Raw genomic sequence first — 17,761 nt, forward strand, 5'->3', positions numbered from 1 at the left:
GAGTACGCTGATACCCCACATGTGGGGGTAAATCACTGTTTGGGCACATGCCGGGGCTCGGAAGTGAAGTAGTGACGTTTTGAAATGCAGACTTTGATGGAATGCTCTGTGGGCGTCACGTTGCGTTTGCAGAGCCCCTGATGTGGCTTAACAGTAGAAACCCCCCACAAGTGACCCCATTTTGGAAACTAGACCCCCAAAGGAACTTATCTAGATGTGTGGTGAGCACTTTGAACCCCCAAGTGCTTCATAGAAGTTTATAATGCAGAGCCGTGAAAATAATAAATACGTTTTCTTTCCTCAAAAATAATTATTTAGCCCAGAATTTTTTATTTTCCCAAGGGTTACAGGAGAAATTGGACCCCATAAGTTGTTGTCCAGTTTCTCCTGAGTACGCTGATACCCCATATGTGGGGGTAAACCACTGTTTGGGCACATGCCGAGGCTCGGAAGGGAAGTAGTGACTTTTGAAATGCAGACTTTGATGGAATGCTCTGTGGGCGTCACGTTGCGTTTGCAGAGCCCCTGATGTGGCTTAACAGTAGAAACCCCCCACAAGTGACCCCATTTTGGAAACTAGACCCCGAAAGGAACTTATCTAGATGTGTGGTGAGCACTTTGAACCCCCAAGTGCTTCATAGAAGTTTATAATGCAGAGCCGTGAAAATAATAAATACGTTTTCTTTCCTCAAAAATAATTATTTAGCCAAGAATTTTTTATTTTCCCAAGGGTAACAGGAGAAATTGGACCCCAATAGTTGTTGTCCAGTTTCTCCTGAGTACGCTGATACCCCATGTGTGGGGGTAAACCACTGTTTGGGCACACGTCGGGGCTCAGAAGGGAAGTAGTGACTTTTGAAATGCAGACTTTGATGGAATGGTCTGCGGGCGTCACATTGCGTTTGCAGAGCCCCTGGTGTGCCTAAACAGTAGAAACCCCCCACAAGTGACCACATTTTAGAAACTAGACCCCCCAAGGAACTTATCTAGATATGTGGTGAGCACTTTGAACCCCCAAGTACTTCAGAGACGTTTACAACGCAGAGCCGTGAAAATAAAAAATCATTTTTCTTTCCTCAAAAATGATGTTTTAGCAAGCATTTTTTTAGATTCACAAGGGTAACAGGAGAAATTGGACCCCAGTAATTGTTGCACAGTTTGTCCTGAGTACACTGATACCCCATATGTGGGGGTAAACCACTGTTTGGGCACACGTCAGGGCTCGGAAGTGAGGGAGCACCATTTGACTTTTTGAATACGAGATTGGCTGGAATCAATGGTGGCGCCATGTTGCGTTTGGAGACCCCTGATGTGCCTAAACAGTGGTAACCCCTCAATTCTACCTCCAACACTAACCCCAACACTAACCCCAACACACCCCTAACCCTAATCCCAACTGTAGCCATAACCCTAATCACAACCCTAACCACAACCCTAATTCCAACCCTAACCCTAAGGCTATGTGCCCACGTTGCGGATTCGTGTGAGATATTTCCGCACCATTTTTGAAAAATCCGTGGGTAAAAGGCACTGCGTTTTACCTGCGGATTTTCCGCGGATTTCCAGTGTTTTTTGTGCGGATTTCACCTGCGGATTCCTATTGAGGAACAGGTGTAAAACGCCGCGGAATCCGCACAAAGAATTGACATGCTGCGGAAAATACAACGCAGCGTTTCCGCGCGGTATTTTCTGCACCATGGGCACAGCGGATTTGGTTTTTCATATGTTTACATGGTACTGTAAACCTGATGGAATACTGCTGCGAATCCGCAGCGGCCAATCCGCAGCCAAATCCGCACCGTGTGCACATAGCCTAATTCTAAAGGTATGTGCACACTGCGGAAAACGCTGCAGATCCGCAGCAGTTTCCCATGAGTTTACAGTTCAATGTAGACCTATGGGAAACAAAAATCGCTGTACACATGCTGCGGAAAAACTTCACGGAAACGCAGCGGTTTACATTCCGCAGCATGTCACTTCTTTGTGCGGATTCCGCAGCGGTTTTACAACTGCTCAAATAGAAAATCGCAATTGTAAAACCGCAGTGAAATGCGCAGAAAAAAACGCGGTAAATCCGCCATAAATCCGAAGCGGTTTAGCACTGCGGATTTATCAAACCCGCAGCGGAAAAATCCGCAGAGGACCAGAATACGTGTGCACATACCGAAACCCTAACCCTAGCCCTAACCCTACCCCTAACCCTACCCCTAGCCCTAACCCTAACCCTACCCCTAAACCTAGCCCTACCCCTAACCCTACCCCTAACCCTAACCCTACCCCTAACCCTACCCCTAACCCTATTCTAACATTAGTGGAAAAAAAAAATTTCTTTATTTTTTTATTGTCCCTACCTATGGGGGTGACAAAGGGGGGGGGGGGGTCATTTATTATTTTTTTTATTTTGATCACTGAGATATAATCTATCTCAGTGATCAAAATGCACTTTGGAACGAATCTGCCGGCCGCATGCGCATTTTGGAAGATGGCGGCGCCCAGGGAGAAGACGGACGGGACCCCGGCAGGATCGGTAAGTATGATGGGGTGGGGGGACCACGGGGGGGGGGGGTGATCGGAGCACGGGGGGGGAATCGGAGCGCGGCAGGCGTGGAACGGAGCACGGGGGGGCTGGAACGGAGCACGGGGGGTGGAACGGAGCACGGGGGGGTGGATCGGAATGCAGGGGGGGTGATTGGAGCACGGGGGGGTGATTGGAGAACGGGGGGAGCGGACAAGAGCACGGGGGGGAGCGGAGCACTGGATGAAGGGGAGCCGGAGCAGTGTACCGGCCAGATCGGGGGGCTGGGGGGCGATCGGTGGGGTGGGGTGGGGGCACATTAGTGTTTCCAGCCATGGCCGATGATATTGCCGATGATATTGCAGCATCAGCCATGGCTGGATTGTAATATTTCACCCGTTATAATAGGTGAAATATTACAAATCGCTCTGATTGGCAGTTTCACTTTCAACAGCCAATCAGAGCGATCGTAGCCACGAGGGGGTGAAGCCACCCCCCCTTGGCTAAACAACCACTCCCCCTGTCCCTGCAGATCGGGTGAAATGGGAGTTAACCCTTTCACCCGGCCTGCAGGGACGCGATCTTTCCATGACGCCACATAGGCGTCATGGGTCGGATTGGCACCGACTTTCATGACGCCTACGTGGCGTCATGGGTCGGGAAGGGGTTAAATGCAATAACGGGCGATCAAAAGATGATGAGTGCACCAAAATGGTATCATTAAAAACGTTATCTCGGTGTGCAAAAAATAAGCTCTCATCCGAACCGAGATCACGAAAAATGGAGACGCTACGGGTATCGGAAAATGGTGCAAGTTTTTTTTTGCTTTTTTTAAACAAAGTTTTGGAATTTTTTTCACCATTTAGATAAAAAAGAACCTAGACATGTTTTGTGTCTATGGACTCGTAATGACCTGGAGAATCATAATGGTTAGTTTTAGCATTTAGGGAACCTAGCAAAAAAGCCAAACAAAAAAACCAGTGTGGGATTGCACTTTTTTTGCAATCTCACCGCACTTTGAATTTTTTTCCAATTTTTCAGGGCACAATGTGTTAAAGCCAATGGTGTCGTTCAAAAGTCCCATAAAAAAACAAGCCCTCACATGGCCATATTGACGGAAAAATAAAAAATTATGGCCCTGGAAGAAGGAAAAAAACTAAAACGCAAAAAACAAAAATACCTCCGGTCATGAAGAGGTTAATGTATAAGTTATTGTTAGTGAACTTTTTTTTCTGTGGTTGTTTTAACAGCATATCTCTCAACTTTTACACAACAGAAAGAGAGATAAACCATGCGAGCAGTGCAATAGCAAATTTTGACCAATACAGAGACAAAGAAATGCACTACTATATACAGATGTAGCTCTATGTATTTAATTAATGTAAGTGTGTGCAGGGCAGAGGTGCCATTAGAGAGGAGAAACTACAGAGCAATGAAGATGCTGGAGAGAAGACATCACACTGAAAGAGTGACTGGAAGTTGGGAGAAAGCCCCGCTGAGTCCAGGATGTTTGGGAGCTATGTACTGATGGGCATAAATAATGTCATATCCACAACTAATTGAAAGTTATATCTGTTAGACCAGAGGTCCCCAACTCCAGTCATCAAGGCCCACCAACAGGTCATGTTTTCAGGATTTCCTTTGCATTGCACAGATGATGCAATTATTACCTGGGCAAGACTAAAGGCCCCTTCACACTTAGCGACGCTGCAGCGATACCGACAACGATCCGGATCGCTGCAGCGTCGCTGTTTGTTCGCTGGAGAGCTGTCACACAGACCGCTCTCCAGCGACCAACGATGTCGGTAACCAGGGTAAACATCGGGTAACTAAGCGCAGGGCCGCGCTTAGTAACCCGATGTTTACCCTGGTTACCATCCTAAAAGTAAAAAAAACAAACAGTACATACTTACCTAACGCTGTCTGTCCTCCAGCGCTGTGCTCTGCTCTCCTCCTGTACTGTCTGTGTGAGCACAGCGGCCGGAAAGCAGAGCGGTGACGTCACCGCTCTGCTTTCCGGCTGACCGACGCTCACAGCCAGTACAGGAGGAGTGCAGAGCACAGCGCTGGAGGACAGACAGCGTTAGGTAAGTATGTACTGTTTGTTTTTTTTACTTTTAGGATGGTAACCAGGGTAAACATTGGGTTACTAAGCGCGGCCCTGCGCTTAGTTACCCGATGTTTACCCTGGTTACCAGTGAAGACATCGCTGGATCGGTGTCACACACGCCGATCCAGCGATGTCCACGGGAGATCCAGCGACTAAATAAAGTTCTGGACTTTGTTCAGCGACCAACGATCTCCCAGCAGGGGCCGGATTGTTGGTCGCTGTCACACATAACGATTTTATTAACGATATCGTTGCTACGTCACAAAAAGCAACGATATCGTTAACAATATCGTTATGTGTGAAGGTACCTTAAGGAAATCCTGAAAACATGACATGTTGGTGGGCCTTGAGGACTGGAGTTGGGGACCTCTGTGTTAGACAATACATTTCCTTTGTAGCAGTTATTTTCAGCATTCTTTCAAAATGGTGATTATGACATGTGTCACATTAATGGGACTCCAGAAAGAATGCAGGGACAATATAAAACCTCTTGTTGCTTTCAAGTGTTAAATTAAGTGCCTGGGCATATAATATTGATGACCTACCCTAAAGGTCATCATATCCAGCACCTGGCACACAAACTGATAAGTTGCTAGTAGCTCCAGTGACGGCCAAATGTAAGCCATGATCAGAGCTGTTCTATGCAGTTGCCGAGTTTTTCTGTTTAGATACTGAAGGGAATCTGTCACCAGGATTTTGACACCTAATGTATGTATCACTTACTGGGCTGCTGATATTATTATGATAAAATCACCGTTTTATCAGAAGGAGATTATCACTAGAGGACTAGTAAACCTCCACCCCCAACCCTGATTGCCAGTTTTTTTCCTATGCACAATGTACACATGAAGCTGTCAATCAGTGGTGTACACAGTGGTGCAAACAGAGATTTCAGCACTAAGACAACTGGTGGATTTGCAGCAGATAAACTGTTGCCTCGTAGATAAAACAAGCAGCTCAATTAATGCTACATCACTGGAATCTGGGTCTGACTTGGCAAGATTTTTTTGGCAAATTATGGAGGAAAATAAGTATTTTGTCATTAACAAAAGTTCATCTCACAGCAGGTATGGTGTTTTTTGGATGCAATTTGGCATTCTGTCTCCTTCTACCACGACGAGTTTTGTTTCTATCAAACAGTTCTACTTTGGTTTCATTAGACCATATGACATTCTCCCAATACTCTTCTTCTACGGGCCCGAACGTGTACTGGCTTAAGCAGGGGGACACGTCTGACACTGCAGGATCTGAGTCCCTAGCGGCGTAGTGTTACTGATGGTAACCTTTGTTACGGTGGTCCCAGCTCTATGCAGGTCATTCACTATTGTCCCACTGTGCACCGTTCTTGTGATCATTTTGACCCCATGGGGTGAGAGGGTGAGATCTTGCGTGGAGCCCCAGATCGAGGGAGATTATCAGTGGTCTTGTATGTCTTCCATTTTCTTATTATTGCTCCACAGTTCATTTCATCACACCAAGCTGTTTGCCTATTGCAGATTCAGTCTTCCCAGCCTGGTGCAGGGCTACAATTTTGTTTCTGGTGTCCTTCGACACCTCTTTCGTCTTCACCATAGTGGAGTTTGGAGTGTGACTGTTTGAGGTTGTGCACAGGTGTCTTTTATATTGATAAGAAGTTCAAACAGGTGCCATTACTACAGGTAATGAGTGGAGGACAGAGGAGCCTCGTAAAGACAAAGCTACAGGTCTTTGAGAACCAGAAATCTTGCATGTTTTTAGGTGACCAAATACTTATTTTCCACCATAATTTGCAAAATAAATCTTGCCAAATCAGACAAGGCGATTTCCTGGATTTGTTTTCTCATTTTGACTCTCATAGCTGTGGTCTACCTATGATGTCAACTACAGGCCTATCTCATCCTTTTAAGTGGGACAACTTGCAAAATTGGTCACTGACTAAATACTCTTGTCCCCACGGTGTATAATTAAATATATATATATATATATATATATATCAGAAGCCATACACATGAATACCTAATCAGAGCACCACATGAGGACCCCCCCACACCCCCTCAGCCGGCCCCGAAGCATGAGCATATCATTAATTCAAGACTGAAAATAAAAATTAAACAACAACCCCAAATTGATTTCATTTCAAACACAAAAAAATATTGGTTTGAAAATGAAGTTTATAAGGAATTTTAACGAAGAATTTTTACTTACCTGAGTGACTGATCCAGGGTCAAATCCGTGAAATCAAAAAATTTGAGATATTCTTCGGCCACAAGCTTGCTGAAATCATTACTGTAATAAAGCAATGACTGTGTTCATGATTTTCACTATTCATTGTTTAATTGGAAACAACTTCCTTTAAAGCGCTCTTTTGACAATAATTAAGAGCTGCAGGCAAATTACAGAGCAGCACATTTTAAACAAAGGTAGAAAACAGACTATATAAAAATATAATTACTATGGACGAATGAGTCAAAGGCAAATTATGGCTCATTCATATTTAACCCTTTTGTGCCTTAATACAGTTTTGGCTCATTCACATAAACCCACACAAAGACATTTCAGCGTAGGCAGCGTTAGCAAAACATTGTGTTCAGTTGGTAGAAAAGAATGGTTTACTACAGATATTAGTTGCCAGCAATGCATAATTATACATGAATACGAGTCCACATCAGCGGTCCTAACTCAATGGTCATCAATCAGCTAACCCCCTTGGGTCAACCCACCTGGGCATTCAAGTGCCAAGTCCTCAGTGTTGAAAAGACATGTAAAAATGGGAATGCAATTTCCTGGATGATTGGCCATATTAAACGTGTCAATGAAAGGTCTTAAATAGAACCTGTCGGCACAGCTTTGTAATGTAAAGATAACACTGTAATGGAGCTATAGTACTGATAACCGCTTGTTTTAGTATACCTATATCCCATATGTGTATTATATTTACACACTAAGTGCGTATGTATGTTTTCTTGTTATTTCCAGGTTTTTTTGTCCACCATTGTTTTGTGTCTATTGCGTCTCACCCTTGCCTCTTAGGCAATTCTATGACCACTTTGTGGTCTTTTTGCTATTAATAAAGGACTTTTTATACGTTCATTTTGTGTGTGGTGCCTTTTTCTGTAGGTGTTCATTTCATGCTTGGCTAACCACGATAGGATACATTATTGGTGTTGTGAGGACCTGTGGCGATGTCATAACCACATGTCTAATCATGTGATGGGTTCCTGGGTGTGGTTAGATCTATAAAAGAAAGGCTAATGCTTAACACAGGAGGTGTGTGTGTGGAGGTGAAAGCCTCCAGAGTGTGTTAAGGCTCCAGGACTGAGCATGAAGGACTGGACACTTGTATTTTCTTTTCCTGAGCTAAAGGCTATTTGTTTTCAGTTATTTACTATGTGGTTTATGGAGCAATAAATCCTGTGAACTTTAAATGGAACGTGCCGCCTGAGTGTCAGCCGTCGCACCTGAGCAAGTACAACCCCTACAATTGGTGGAGAATGCGGGCAGCATTCCAAGCGAAGACGTAAGTCTGTTATTGAATGTCCTGGGTCAAGTCTGTTGCAAGCCAGCAAGCTTTGTCGGGGAAAATGGAGGACCTTCTGAAACACTTGGTCCAGTCGCAGTCACAATAGCAAGAGACCAACAGGCTGTTGCTGCAGCAGATACAACAGAGCAAGCAGGAGCAACGGCAGCAGATGCAGCTTCTGGCAACCGTCATCCAGGGCAGGACGAGCGCCCCAACCCCAGGTCTGGCTGATGACACCCATGTCCGGAAGACGGTAAGATGCACATTGCAGAAAATGGCCCCCAGGGATGATGTTGAGGCCTTCCTGGCGGTGTTTGAGAGGGTCGCTGAGAGGGAAAAACTTCCGCCAGAGCAGTGGGCCGAGGTAATGGTGCCATACCTGACGGGAGAACCCCAGAAGGCGTACTATAACTTAACCTTGCAGGATGCCAAGGAGTATCACAAACTGAAAGCCGAGATTCTCGCACGTTTGGGGGTGACACTGACTATCAGGGCACAGCGAATTCACTGCTGGGCCTATCAGTGGGAGAAACCGCCTCGCTCCCAAATGTTTGACCTGTTGCACCTGGTCCAGAAATGGCTGCAGCCAGAGTCATCTACACCTGCACAGATGGTAGAACGAGTGGTGATGGATCGGTTTGTGCCTTCCCTCCCGAGGTCCATACAGACTTGGGTTGCCCAGGGTGATCCCCAGAATGCCGACGAGCTGATCGGACTGGTCGAGAGATACCAAGGGATGTAAGGCTCCTTCGGGAGGCAGTCCATGCCGTACTGGGGGTCCCAGAAGGGGGTTGAGTCCCAAAAAAGGGGTGGGGCGTCCAAGGTCACAAAGGGCGGCGGAGGTGGTGCCCAAGGTCCCTACGGGTGATATTATTTGCTGGAGGTGCCACAGGCCAGGACATATAGCATCCCGTTGTTCCCAGACCACTGAGCAGATGGACTGCAGCATGGGACGCCGTAGTTCATACTATGCATATCCAGCCTGCAGTGTGAACTCTCCGCCCAATGAGGGGCCTCAAGCATGTTCCGTAAAGGTGAACGGTCAAGCAGTAATGGCGTTGTTAGACTCGGGGAGCTTAGTGACCCTGGTGAGGGCCACTTTTCCTCTCCACCTGCTCCCGGGAAACAAGGTCGGCATGCGATGCATACATGGTGATGCAAAGGACTACCCTATGGCCAGGGTGGATATTGAAACGGCGTGTGGCACTAAGTCCCATGAAGTTGGCGTCGTTCGGGACTTGTTGCACCCTATAATTATTAGCCGGGATTTCGGTTTGTTTTGGGATTTGTGGGGAAAGCGTTCTGAGGTCACTAGCAAGAGTAGGGAACCAGTGAACCCTAATAAGGGCTACACCCAGAGACAGACAAGTTTCCTTTTTGTGTCCTGGTAGGAAATGAGGAAGAAGTGTCCCCTGCATCTGACATTCTGGAATTTAGGGGTGACCAGTGAAAATTTTGTGACTGCCCAACATAGGGACCCCACTCTGAGGGAAGCCTTTAATAATGTCACAGTTATTAATGGGGTTGTACAGGAGCCAGGGGCAGACACAAGATTTGTGTATAAAGCCAGGAGGAACCTAAATAAACCTAAAATATAACCTTTATTTATCACTTTAAAAGATACTTTCTAATGGATAAAACAAAACGAAGTGCATATAGTGCTCAAAAACAACCAGTGCTCAATTAAAAAATGGTTTGATCTCACCACATCAGCCGCTTCTTTAGGAGCATCTTCATGTACATTAGCAGGGAAGGGAAAAGTAGAAAATAACTATGCTACCCGGTCGTGCCCCTGTACTGCTCCCGTCCTGACAAGGACAGTACCCAAGTCAGACTAAATTTTGTACCCACCATAAACAGATAGTTTTCCCTACGCGTTTCCTCTCCCATAGGGGAGATTCCTCAGGGGAACAGAAAAAATCGGGGGTATGTCTCTAATACGATGTGCTATTAAGAGATATAAAGCCCCTGCATTGGCAGGTGGCTCCTATGTGTCCAGTGCACCTGACTTTTAGTGTGGACTATGGTATGGTGAGATGCATTCAGGGACCGCACCCCCTGATATAGTCTCACCCCCTCTCACTCCCAATTACATGGCGTCCTACCTCACTTCCGGCCCTAGGTTATAGTCGCTTCATTCACCGGGTGCTATCGGCGTTATGTTACCATAGAAACGCATCACCAGATCGTGCGCCGGTTTCTCCATTATCGCGCATGCGGACCGTACGCCACCAGATAGATCAATCTCCACTTCCGGTTTATGGTAAAAGTCATTTCCGCTATTGCGCAGAACCACCCCGGGATTAGTTTCATCCTCTGTCAGCGTCTCCGCTTCCATGACTACGGCCTGTCACGGCTGTGCGCATGCGTCCTCTTACCCCGCGACTGCACACTTCTCCGGCAGGTACATTACATGCACACTGTTTGCTCTCTCAGTATCCGCTTCCATGACTACGATTTGTCATGCCTGTGCGCATGCGTCCTCTTACCCCGCAACTGCACACTCCTCCGGCCGGTACATTACGCGAACACTGTTTTTTCTCTCAGTATCCGCTTCCATGACTACGATCTGTCATGTCAGTGCGCATGCGTTCTCTTACCCCGCTATTGCGCAGTACCACCCCGGGATCAATTTCATCCTCTGTCTGCGTCTCTGCTTCCATGACTACAGCCTGTCATTGCTGTGCGCATGCGTCCTCTTACCCCGCAACTGCACACTTCTACGGCAGACTGTTTTTTCTCTTCCTACTGTTGCCCCCTCCATCAATAGATTGTATGTCACTGATAATAAAGAACATAAAATATGTGTCAGTATCCTCGGTCCCCATATCACCATATTAGTACCTTGATATTTGTAAACCACTATTTTTTTGAGGGAGAGGAAAAGGAAAGAGCGCCGCTATACCGGGATCTACTAAGATATAATATAACCATGAGAGAGGGTCGCTAGTGAAAGGGAGAGCGGTCCCACTAAATATATCCATAGAAAATTAATATTATTAATAGTCATTACCTTTTATCCCCCCCTACAGTTGGGTGGGAGAATAACCTTTATTTCTAGGGTATGGCAGTGGCTCATAACCTAAATATCCCAGTGGATGACACATATCCTGTTTTAATGACTTCAAACTCCCCAACGACCAAGGAATCAGACTCCAACCCATTGGCCCATTAACCACCAAAGAAGGGGATAAAAATCTACAAACCCCTAATACTTTCACAGAAAACAACTATAGTTCAATTGCTCATTTAGACCCTCCGGGTAACAGGTCTGGAGGCGAAAGATCCACCTAGACTCCTTTTGGAGCAAGAGCCTGTCAAAGTCACCCCCTCTTCTAGGTGGTCTTACTTTCTCGATACCCATAAATTGTATGGCCTTCATATCCCCATTATGCACAACATTGACATGCCTGGCCACTGACGTCTCTCTTTTATTCCGAATGTCCCCTAGGTGCTCACCTATCCTTCTCCTGAATTCTCTAAGGGTTTTACCCACATAGGCCTTACCGCATTTACATATAATACGATAGATGATCCCTTTTGTTCTGCAATTGATGAAGTCCCTGATTTCAAACGATTCATCAATACCTTCAAACCTTTTTCCCACTGTTATGTGTTCACAGGCCACACAGTCACCACACCGATAACAGCCGCAGATCTTCCCCGGTAACCAGGTTTCTCTGGTAGTGGGTGTAACAAAATGGCTACGTATCAATCGATTACCAATGGTCTTACTTTTTCTATATGTGATGAGAGGTCTTTCACCTACAAACTCTCTGATGTCCTCATCCATCCGAAGGATACCCCAGTGTTTTTGAACCACTTGTCTGACCATTTGGGCCCCATTATCATAGGTACAAATGAGTCTGGCTTTCTCATTCGAATGTTCAGTTCTTTTTTTGGGGACCATCAGTTCCCTCCTATCTTGTTCTTTTGCGTATTTGAATGCTTCCCTCAGTATTCGGTCAGGGTACCCTTTGGTCAAAAACCTTTGACGCAGGTCATCCGCCTTGATCTTAAAGTCCCTAGTGTTTGAACAATTTCTTTTTAGGCGTAGATATTGGCCCTTGGGTATGCCTTTTCTGAGGGAATACGGGTGGTGACTTTCCCACCTCAAAAAGGAATTAGTGGAGGTAGGTTTCCGAAAGATGGTAGTCTCTAATGTGTCCCCATTTATGGGTTTAGTGATCAAAACATCAAGAAAAGCCAATCTAGTAGGGTCCACTTCATAGGTAAATCTAAGGCCTAACTCATTCTGGTTGAGTAGATCTATAAACTCCCTGAAGTCAGAGATAGTACCCCGCCATAAGATAAAGACATCGTCTATGAACCTGACCCATAGATCCACTTTGCTAGTGAAGTGCATGAGTCTGTCTGAGAACACGATGGTGTCCTCCCACCAGCCCAGGAACAGGTTTGCGTAACTTGGCGCACATGGATTACCCATGGCGGTGCCCCTGAGCTGGTGGAGGACTTTACCATCAAAGGTAAAGTAGTTGTTCAGCAAAACAAATTCAAGAAGAGAAGTGACCAATTCATTATGGGGGGCACATTGACAGCCCCTTGTGCCCAAGAAGTGTTTCACACCCGAGATCCCAAAATTGTGTGGAATCGACGAGTACAATGCTTCAATATCGATGCTTGCCAGAAGTACTTCTGGTTCCACAACGATATTGTCCAATTTACTCAGGAGGTCAGCCGTATCCCTCAGATATAATGGCAATGCACTCACAAATGGTCTAAGGATTTCATCCAGGTAAATACCCACGTTTTGGCTAATGCTCCCAATCCCTGATACAATGGGTCTTCCTTTTAAAGGGTGAAGCCCCTTATGCAGTTTTGGAAGTTGGAAGTGCATAGAACGTAGCCATCACAGGGTGTTTAGGAAAGAGATAATCGTATTCCTCCTGGCTAATTAGTTTTTTGTTTATAGCCCCATCCAGGATGTTTTTTAATTTGTCCTTTGTGGTATCCATCTGATAACCCCTAGTCTGAGTATACGTAGCCGTATCATTTAATAGGGAGAGACACATGTCTCTATATCCCCCTATGTTCATTACAACTATGTTTCCCCCTTTATCGGAGGGTTTAACCACTATAGATGTGTCTCTTTCCAAACTCTGGAGTGCCTCCATCTGATTTTTGGTTAAATTATGCCTAGTGTGGAAACTCTCATTTTGTTTAATTTCCTCCGTTTTTAGTTGGAGAAACACATCTATAGCGGAAACATCCCCCACGACCGGTGGCATCCTAGTACTCGTTTTTTTCAGAGACGAAAAAGGACCTTGGCCACTTGTTGATGGCAATGTATGGTCAAGATTAGCCAAGAGCTGCACATCCTGGAGTATATCCACTGGGATGTCCAGCCCTGCGCAAATCCGCCTGTTCTGTTGTTTAAAAAATTTGTGCCATCTTAGTTTCCTTACAAATAAGTTTATATCCTTAACACATTCAAAGGTAGAGAAATCGGTGGTGGGAATAAATGATAGCCCCTTACTTAGTACCGTCATTTCTACTTCACTGATGTTCTTATCCGAGAGGTTAACCACCTGAAGCTCTAATCCCTGTTGAAAGGGTTCCTGCTTCTCAGGGAGTATGTATTGTCTAAAAAACCAGGTCTAGACACTGGATGAAAGTTGCCCCCTCTCGAGTAACCTCTATTTTTACCCCTCTGCCGGCCACGAGTTGGTCTTTGTCTCGTTTCTGAATCTGAGATATCAGTTTCTGTTGAGGATAGATCCGTTTCCCTTTCTCCTCTCTCTACACGGTCTCCCAGAAACTGATAGATTTTGTTCTCCCGGAAATCCTGGAGATCCCTCAGAAATTGCTTATGTTTCCTCTCCTTTAACTTGTATTGGAATTTTTCAATTGAATTCTGTAATTGTGTTTCCTTAACACTAAAGTCACTTTCACTTTTAAATTTTGTAACTATCTCAATCTGTTCTTTTAATTTTGTATTTAATTTTTCAAAGTTGTTTTTTTCCTCCGCGACCAGTAAGTTCATAAATCTTAAGGAACTATTAGTTGCTTCCTTTTCCCAAAGATTTAATAATTGAGGGTTCCGACAACGAGGGGCCGGCAGTAGGGTAATGCGTAGTCCCCTCGGTACTATATTATTCTTAATGTATGTCTCAAGGCTCTGAATTTCCCACCATGAACTAGTATGTTCTTTGTATATTTTATTCAAATCTTTAAATGCTGCTGTGTATGTTGGAGTATACTTTTTCTGGGCAAAAGTTTTCTCAGAAAAAATATCTTTGGCTTCACTAAGCCATAGGTCAGTATCTGGTCCCGTCGCCAGGAAGCCAGCCATAACAGGGAAGGACTACCGATAGCACAAAAATAGCTAAATACTAGGGTGTAACCAGATATGGAACCCCTATACGGTCCTCTAATAGAAAATATGTATAAAGCCAGGAGGAACCTAAATAAACCTAAAATATAACCTTTATTTATCACTTTAAAAGATACTTTCTAATGGATAAAACAAAACGAAGTGCATATAGTGCTCAAAAACAACCAGTGCTCAATTAAAAAATGGTTTGATCTCACCACATCAGCCGCTTCTTTAGGAGCATCTTCATGTACATTAGCAGGGAAGGGAAAAGTAGAAAATAACTATGCTACCCGGTCGTGCCCCTGTACTGCTCCCGTCCTGACAAGGACAGTACCCAAGTCAGACTAAATTTTGTATCCACCATAAACAGATAGTTTTCCCTACGCGTTTCCTCTCCCATAGGGGAGAAACAAACAAAATGAGAGTTTCCACACTAGGAAACAAAATAAGAGTTTCCACACTAGGCATAATTTAACCAAAAATCAGATGGAGGCACTCCAGAGTTTGGAAAGAGACACATCTATAGTGGTTAAACCCTCCGATAAAGGGGGAAACATAGTTGTAATGAACATAGGGGGATATAGAGACATGTGTCTCTCCCTATTAAATGATACGGCTACGTATACTCAGACTAGGGGTTATCAGATGGATACCACAAAGGACAAATTAAAAAACATCCTGGATGGGGCTATAAACAAAAAACTAATTAGCCAGGAGGAATACGATTATCTCTTTCCTAAACACCCTGTGATGGCTACGTTCTATGCACTTCCAAAACTGCATAAGGGGCTTCACCCTTTAAAGGGAAGACCCATTGTATCAGGGATTGGGAGCATTAGCCAAAACGTGGGTATTTACCTGGATGAAATCCTTAGACCATTTGTGAGTGCATTGCCATCATATCTGAGGGATACGGCTGACCTCCTGAGTAAATTGGACAATATCGTTGTGGAACCAGAAGTACTTCTGGCAAGCATCGATATTGTAGCATTGTACTCGTCGATTCCACACAATTTTGGGATCTCGGGTGTGAAACACTTCTTGGGCACAAGGGGCTGTCAATGTGCCCCCCATAATGAATTGGTCACTTCTCTTCTTGAATTTGTTTTGCTGAACAACTACTTTACCTTTGATGGTAAAGTCCTCCACCAGCTCAGGGGCACCGCCATGGGTAATCCATGTGTGCCAAGTTACGCAAACCTGTTCCTGGGCTGGTGGGAGGACACCATCGTGTTCTCAGACAGACTCATGCACTTCACTAGCAAAGTGGATCTATGGGTCAGGTTCATAGACGATGTCTTTATCTTATGGCGGGGTACTATCTCTGACTTCAGGGAGTTTATAGATCTACTCAACCAGAATGAGTTAGGCCTTAGATTTACCTATGAAGTGGACCCTACTAGATTGGCTTTTCTTGATGTTTTGATCACTAAACCCATAAATGGGGACACATTAGAGACTACCATCTTTCGGAAACCTACCTCCACTAATTCCTTTTTGAGGTGGGAAAGTCACCACCCGTATTCCCTCAGAAAAGGCATACCCAAGGGCCAATATCTACGCCTAAAAAGAAATTGTTCAAACACTAGGGACTTTAAGATCAAGGCGGATGACCTGCGTCAAAGGTTTTTGACCAAAGGGTACCCTGACCGAATACTGAGGGAAGCATTCAAATACGCAAAAGAACAAGATAGGAGGGAACTGATGGTCCCCAAAAAAAGAACTGAACATTCGAATGAGAAAGCCAGACTCATTTGTACCTATGATAATGGGGCCCAAATGGTCAGACAAGTGGTTCAAAAACACTGGGGTATCCTTCGGATGGATGAGGACATCAGAGAGTTTGTAGGTGAAAGACCTCTCATCACATATAGAAAAAGTAAGACCATTGGTAATCGATTGATACGTAGCCATTTTGTTACACCCACTACCAGAGAAACCTGGTTACCGGGGAAGATCTGCGGCTGTTATCGGTGTGGTGACTGTGTGGCCTGTGAACACATAACAGTGGGAAAAAGGTTTGAAGGTATTGATGAATCGTTTGAAATCAGGGACTTCATCAATTGCAGAACAAAAGGGATCATCTATCGTATTATATGTAAATGCGGTAAGGCCTATGTGGGTAAAACCCTTAGAGAATTCAGGAGAAGGATAGGTGAGCACCTAGGGGACATTCGGAATAAAAGAGAGACGTCAGTGGCCAGGCATGTCAATGTTGTGCATAATGGGGATATGAAGGCCATACAATTTATGGGTATCGAGAAAGTAAGACCACCTAGAAGAGGGGGTGACTTTGACAGGCTCTTGCTCCAAAAGGAGTCTAGGTGGATCTTTCGCCTCCAGACCTGTTACCCGGAGGGTCTAAATGAGCAATTGAACTATAGTTGTTTTCTGTGAAAGTATTAGGGGTTTGTAGATTTTTATCCCCTTCTTTGGTGGTTAATGGGCCAATGGGTTGGAGTCTGATTCCTTGGTCGTTGGGGAGTTTGAAGTCATTAAAACAGGATATGTGTCATCCACTGGGATATTTAGGTTATGAGCCACTGCCATACCCTAGAAATAAAGGTTATTCTCCCACCCAACTGTAGGGGGGGATAAAAGGTAATGACTATTAATAATATTAATTTTCTATGAATATATTTAGTGGGACCGCTCTCCCTTTCACTAGCGACCCTCTCTCATGGTTATATTATATCTTAGTAGATCCCGGTATAGCGGCGCTCTTTCCTTTTCCTCTCCCTCAAAAAAATAGTGGTTTACAAATATCAAGGTACTAATATGGTGATATGGGGACCGAGGATACTGACACATATTTTATGTTCTTTATTATCAGTGACATACAATCTATTGATGGAGGGGGCAACAGTAGGAAGAGAAAAAACAGTCTGCCGTAGAAGTGTGCAGTTGCGGGGTAAGAGGACGCATGCGCACAGCAATGACAGGCTGGAAACAGGAACACATGGGCTACTTGCACAGTGAACAAGTCTGTATGATCATGTTCACACACCACCAAGAAACCTGAAGACACAAAAGAGAATAGTAAAACCAAAAACACTCAGTTTGAAAAAATGTTGCAGTAATCCGCAAGTGCTAGTAAAAGATGTAAAAAACAGGGTATTTGGTTGATACGTTTTTTGCAAAAAATGTATACTAAGCTGCTCTACCAATCTTCACGGTATACCCTTATCAGAGCAGTCCTAACTAATGTATGCAATCCCTATCTGATGTATTTAAAAACCTGATCATCTGTATATAACCTGTGTGAACAGGGTTCAGAGAGGAAAAAATCCATGTGTGCAT

General features: G+C 44.7%; 1 protein-coding gene across 5 annotated transcripts in view; it reads right to left on the bottom strand.

Moving 5' to 3' along the window:
- The window catches only part of PSD3 (pleckstrin and Sec7 domain containing 3), an 835,030-nt gene that overhangs the window by 427,009 nt on the left and 390,260 nt on the right, over positions 1 to 17,761 (bottom strand). For all 5 annotated transcript variants that reach the window (XM_069742411.1, XM_069742393.1, XM_069742401.1 and 2 more), the window contains one exon: positions 6,810 to 6,890. In XM_069742411.1, the coding sequence (XP_069598512.1) occupies positions 6,810 to 6,890 (81 nt within the window). The remainder of the gene's footprint in view (positions 1 to 6,809; positions 6,891 to 17,761) is intronic.

This window comes from Ranitomeya imitator, chromosome 1 (assembly GCF_032444005.1).
Source record: "Ranitomeya imitator isolate aRanImi1 chromosome 1, aRanImi1.pri, whole genome shotgun sequence".
In the NCBI taxonomy this organism is placed as follows: domain Eukaryota; kingdom Metazoa; phylum Chordata; class Amphibia; order Anura; family Dendrobatidae; genus Ranitomeya; species Ranitomeya imitator.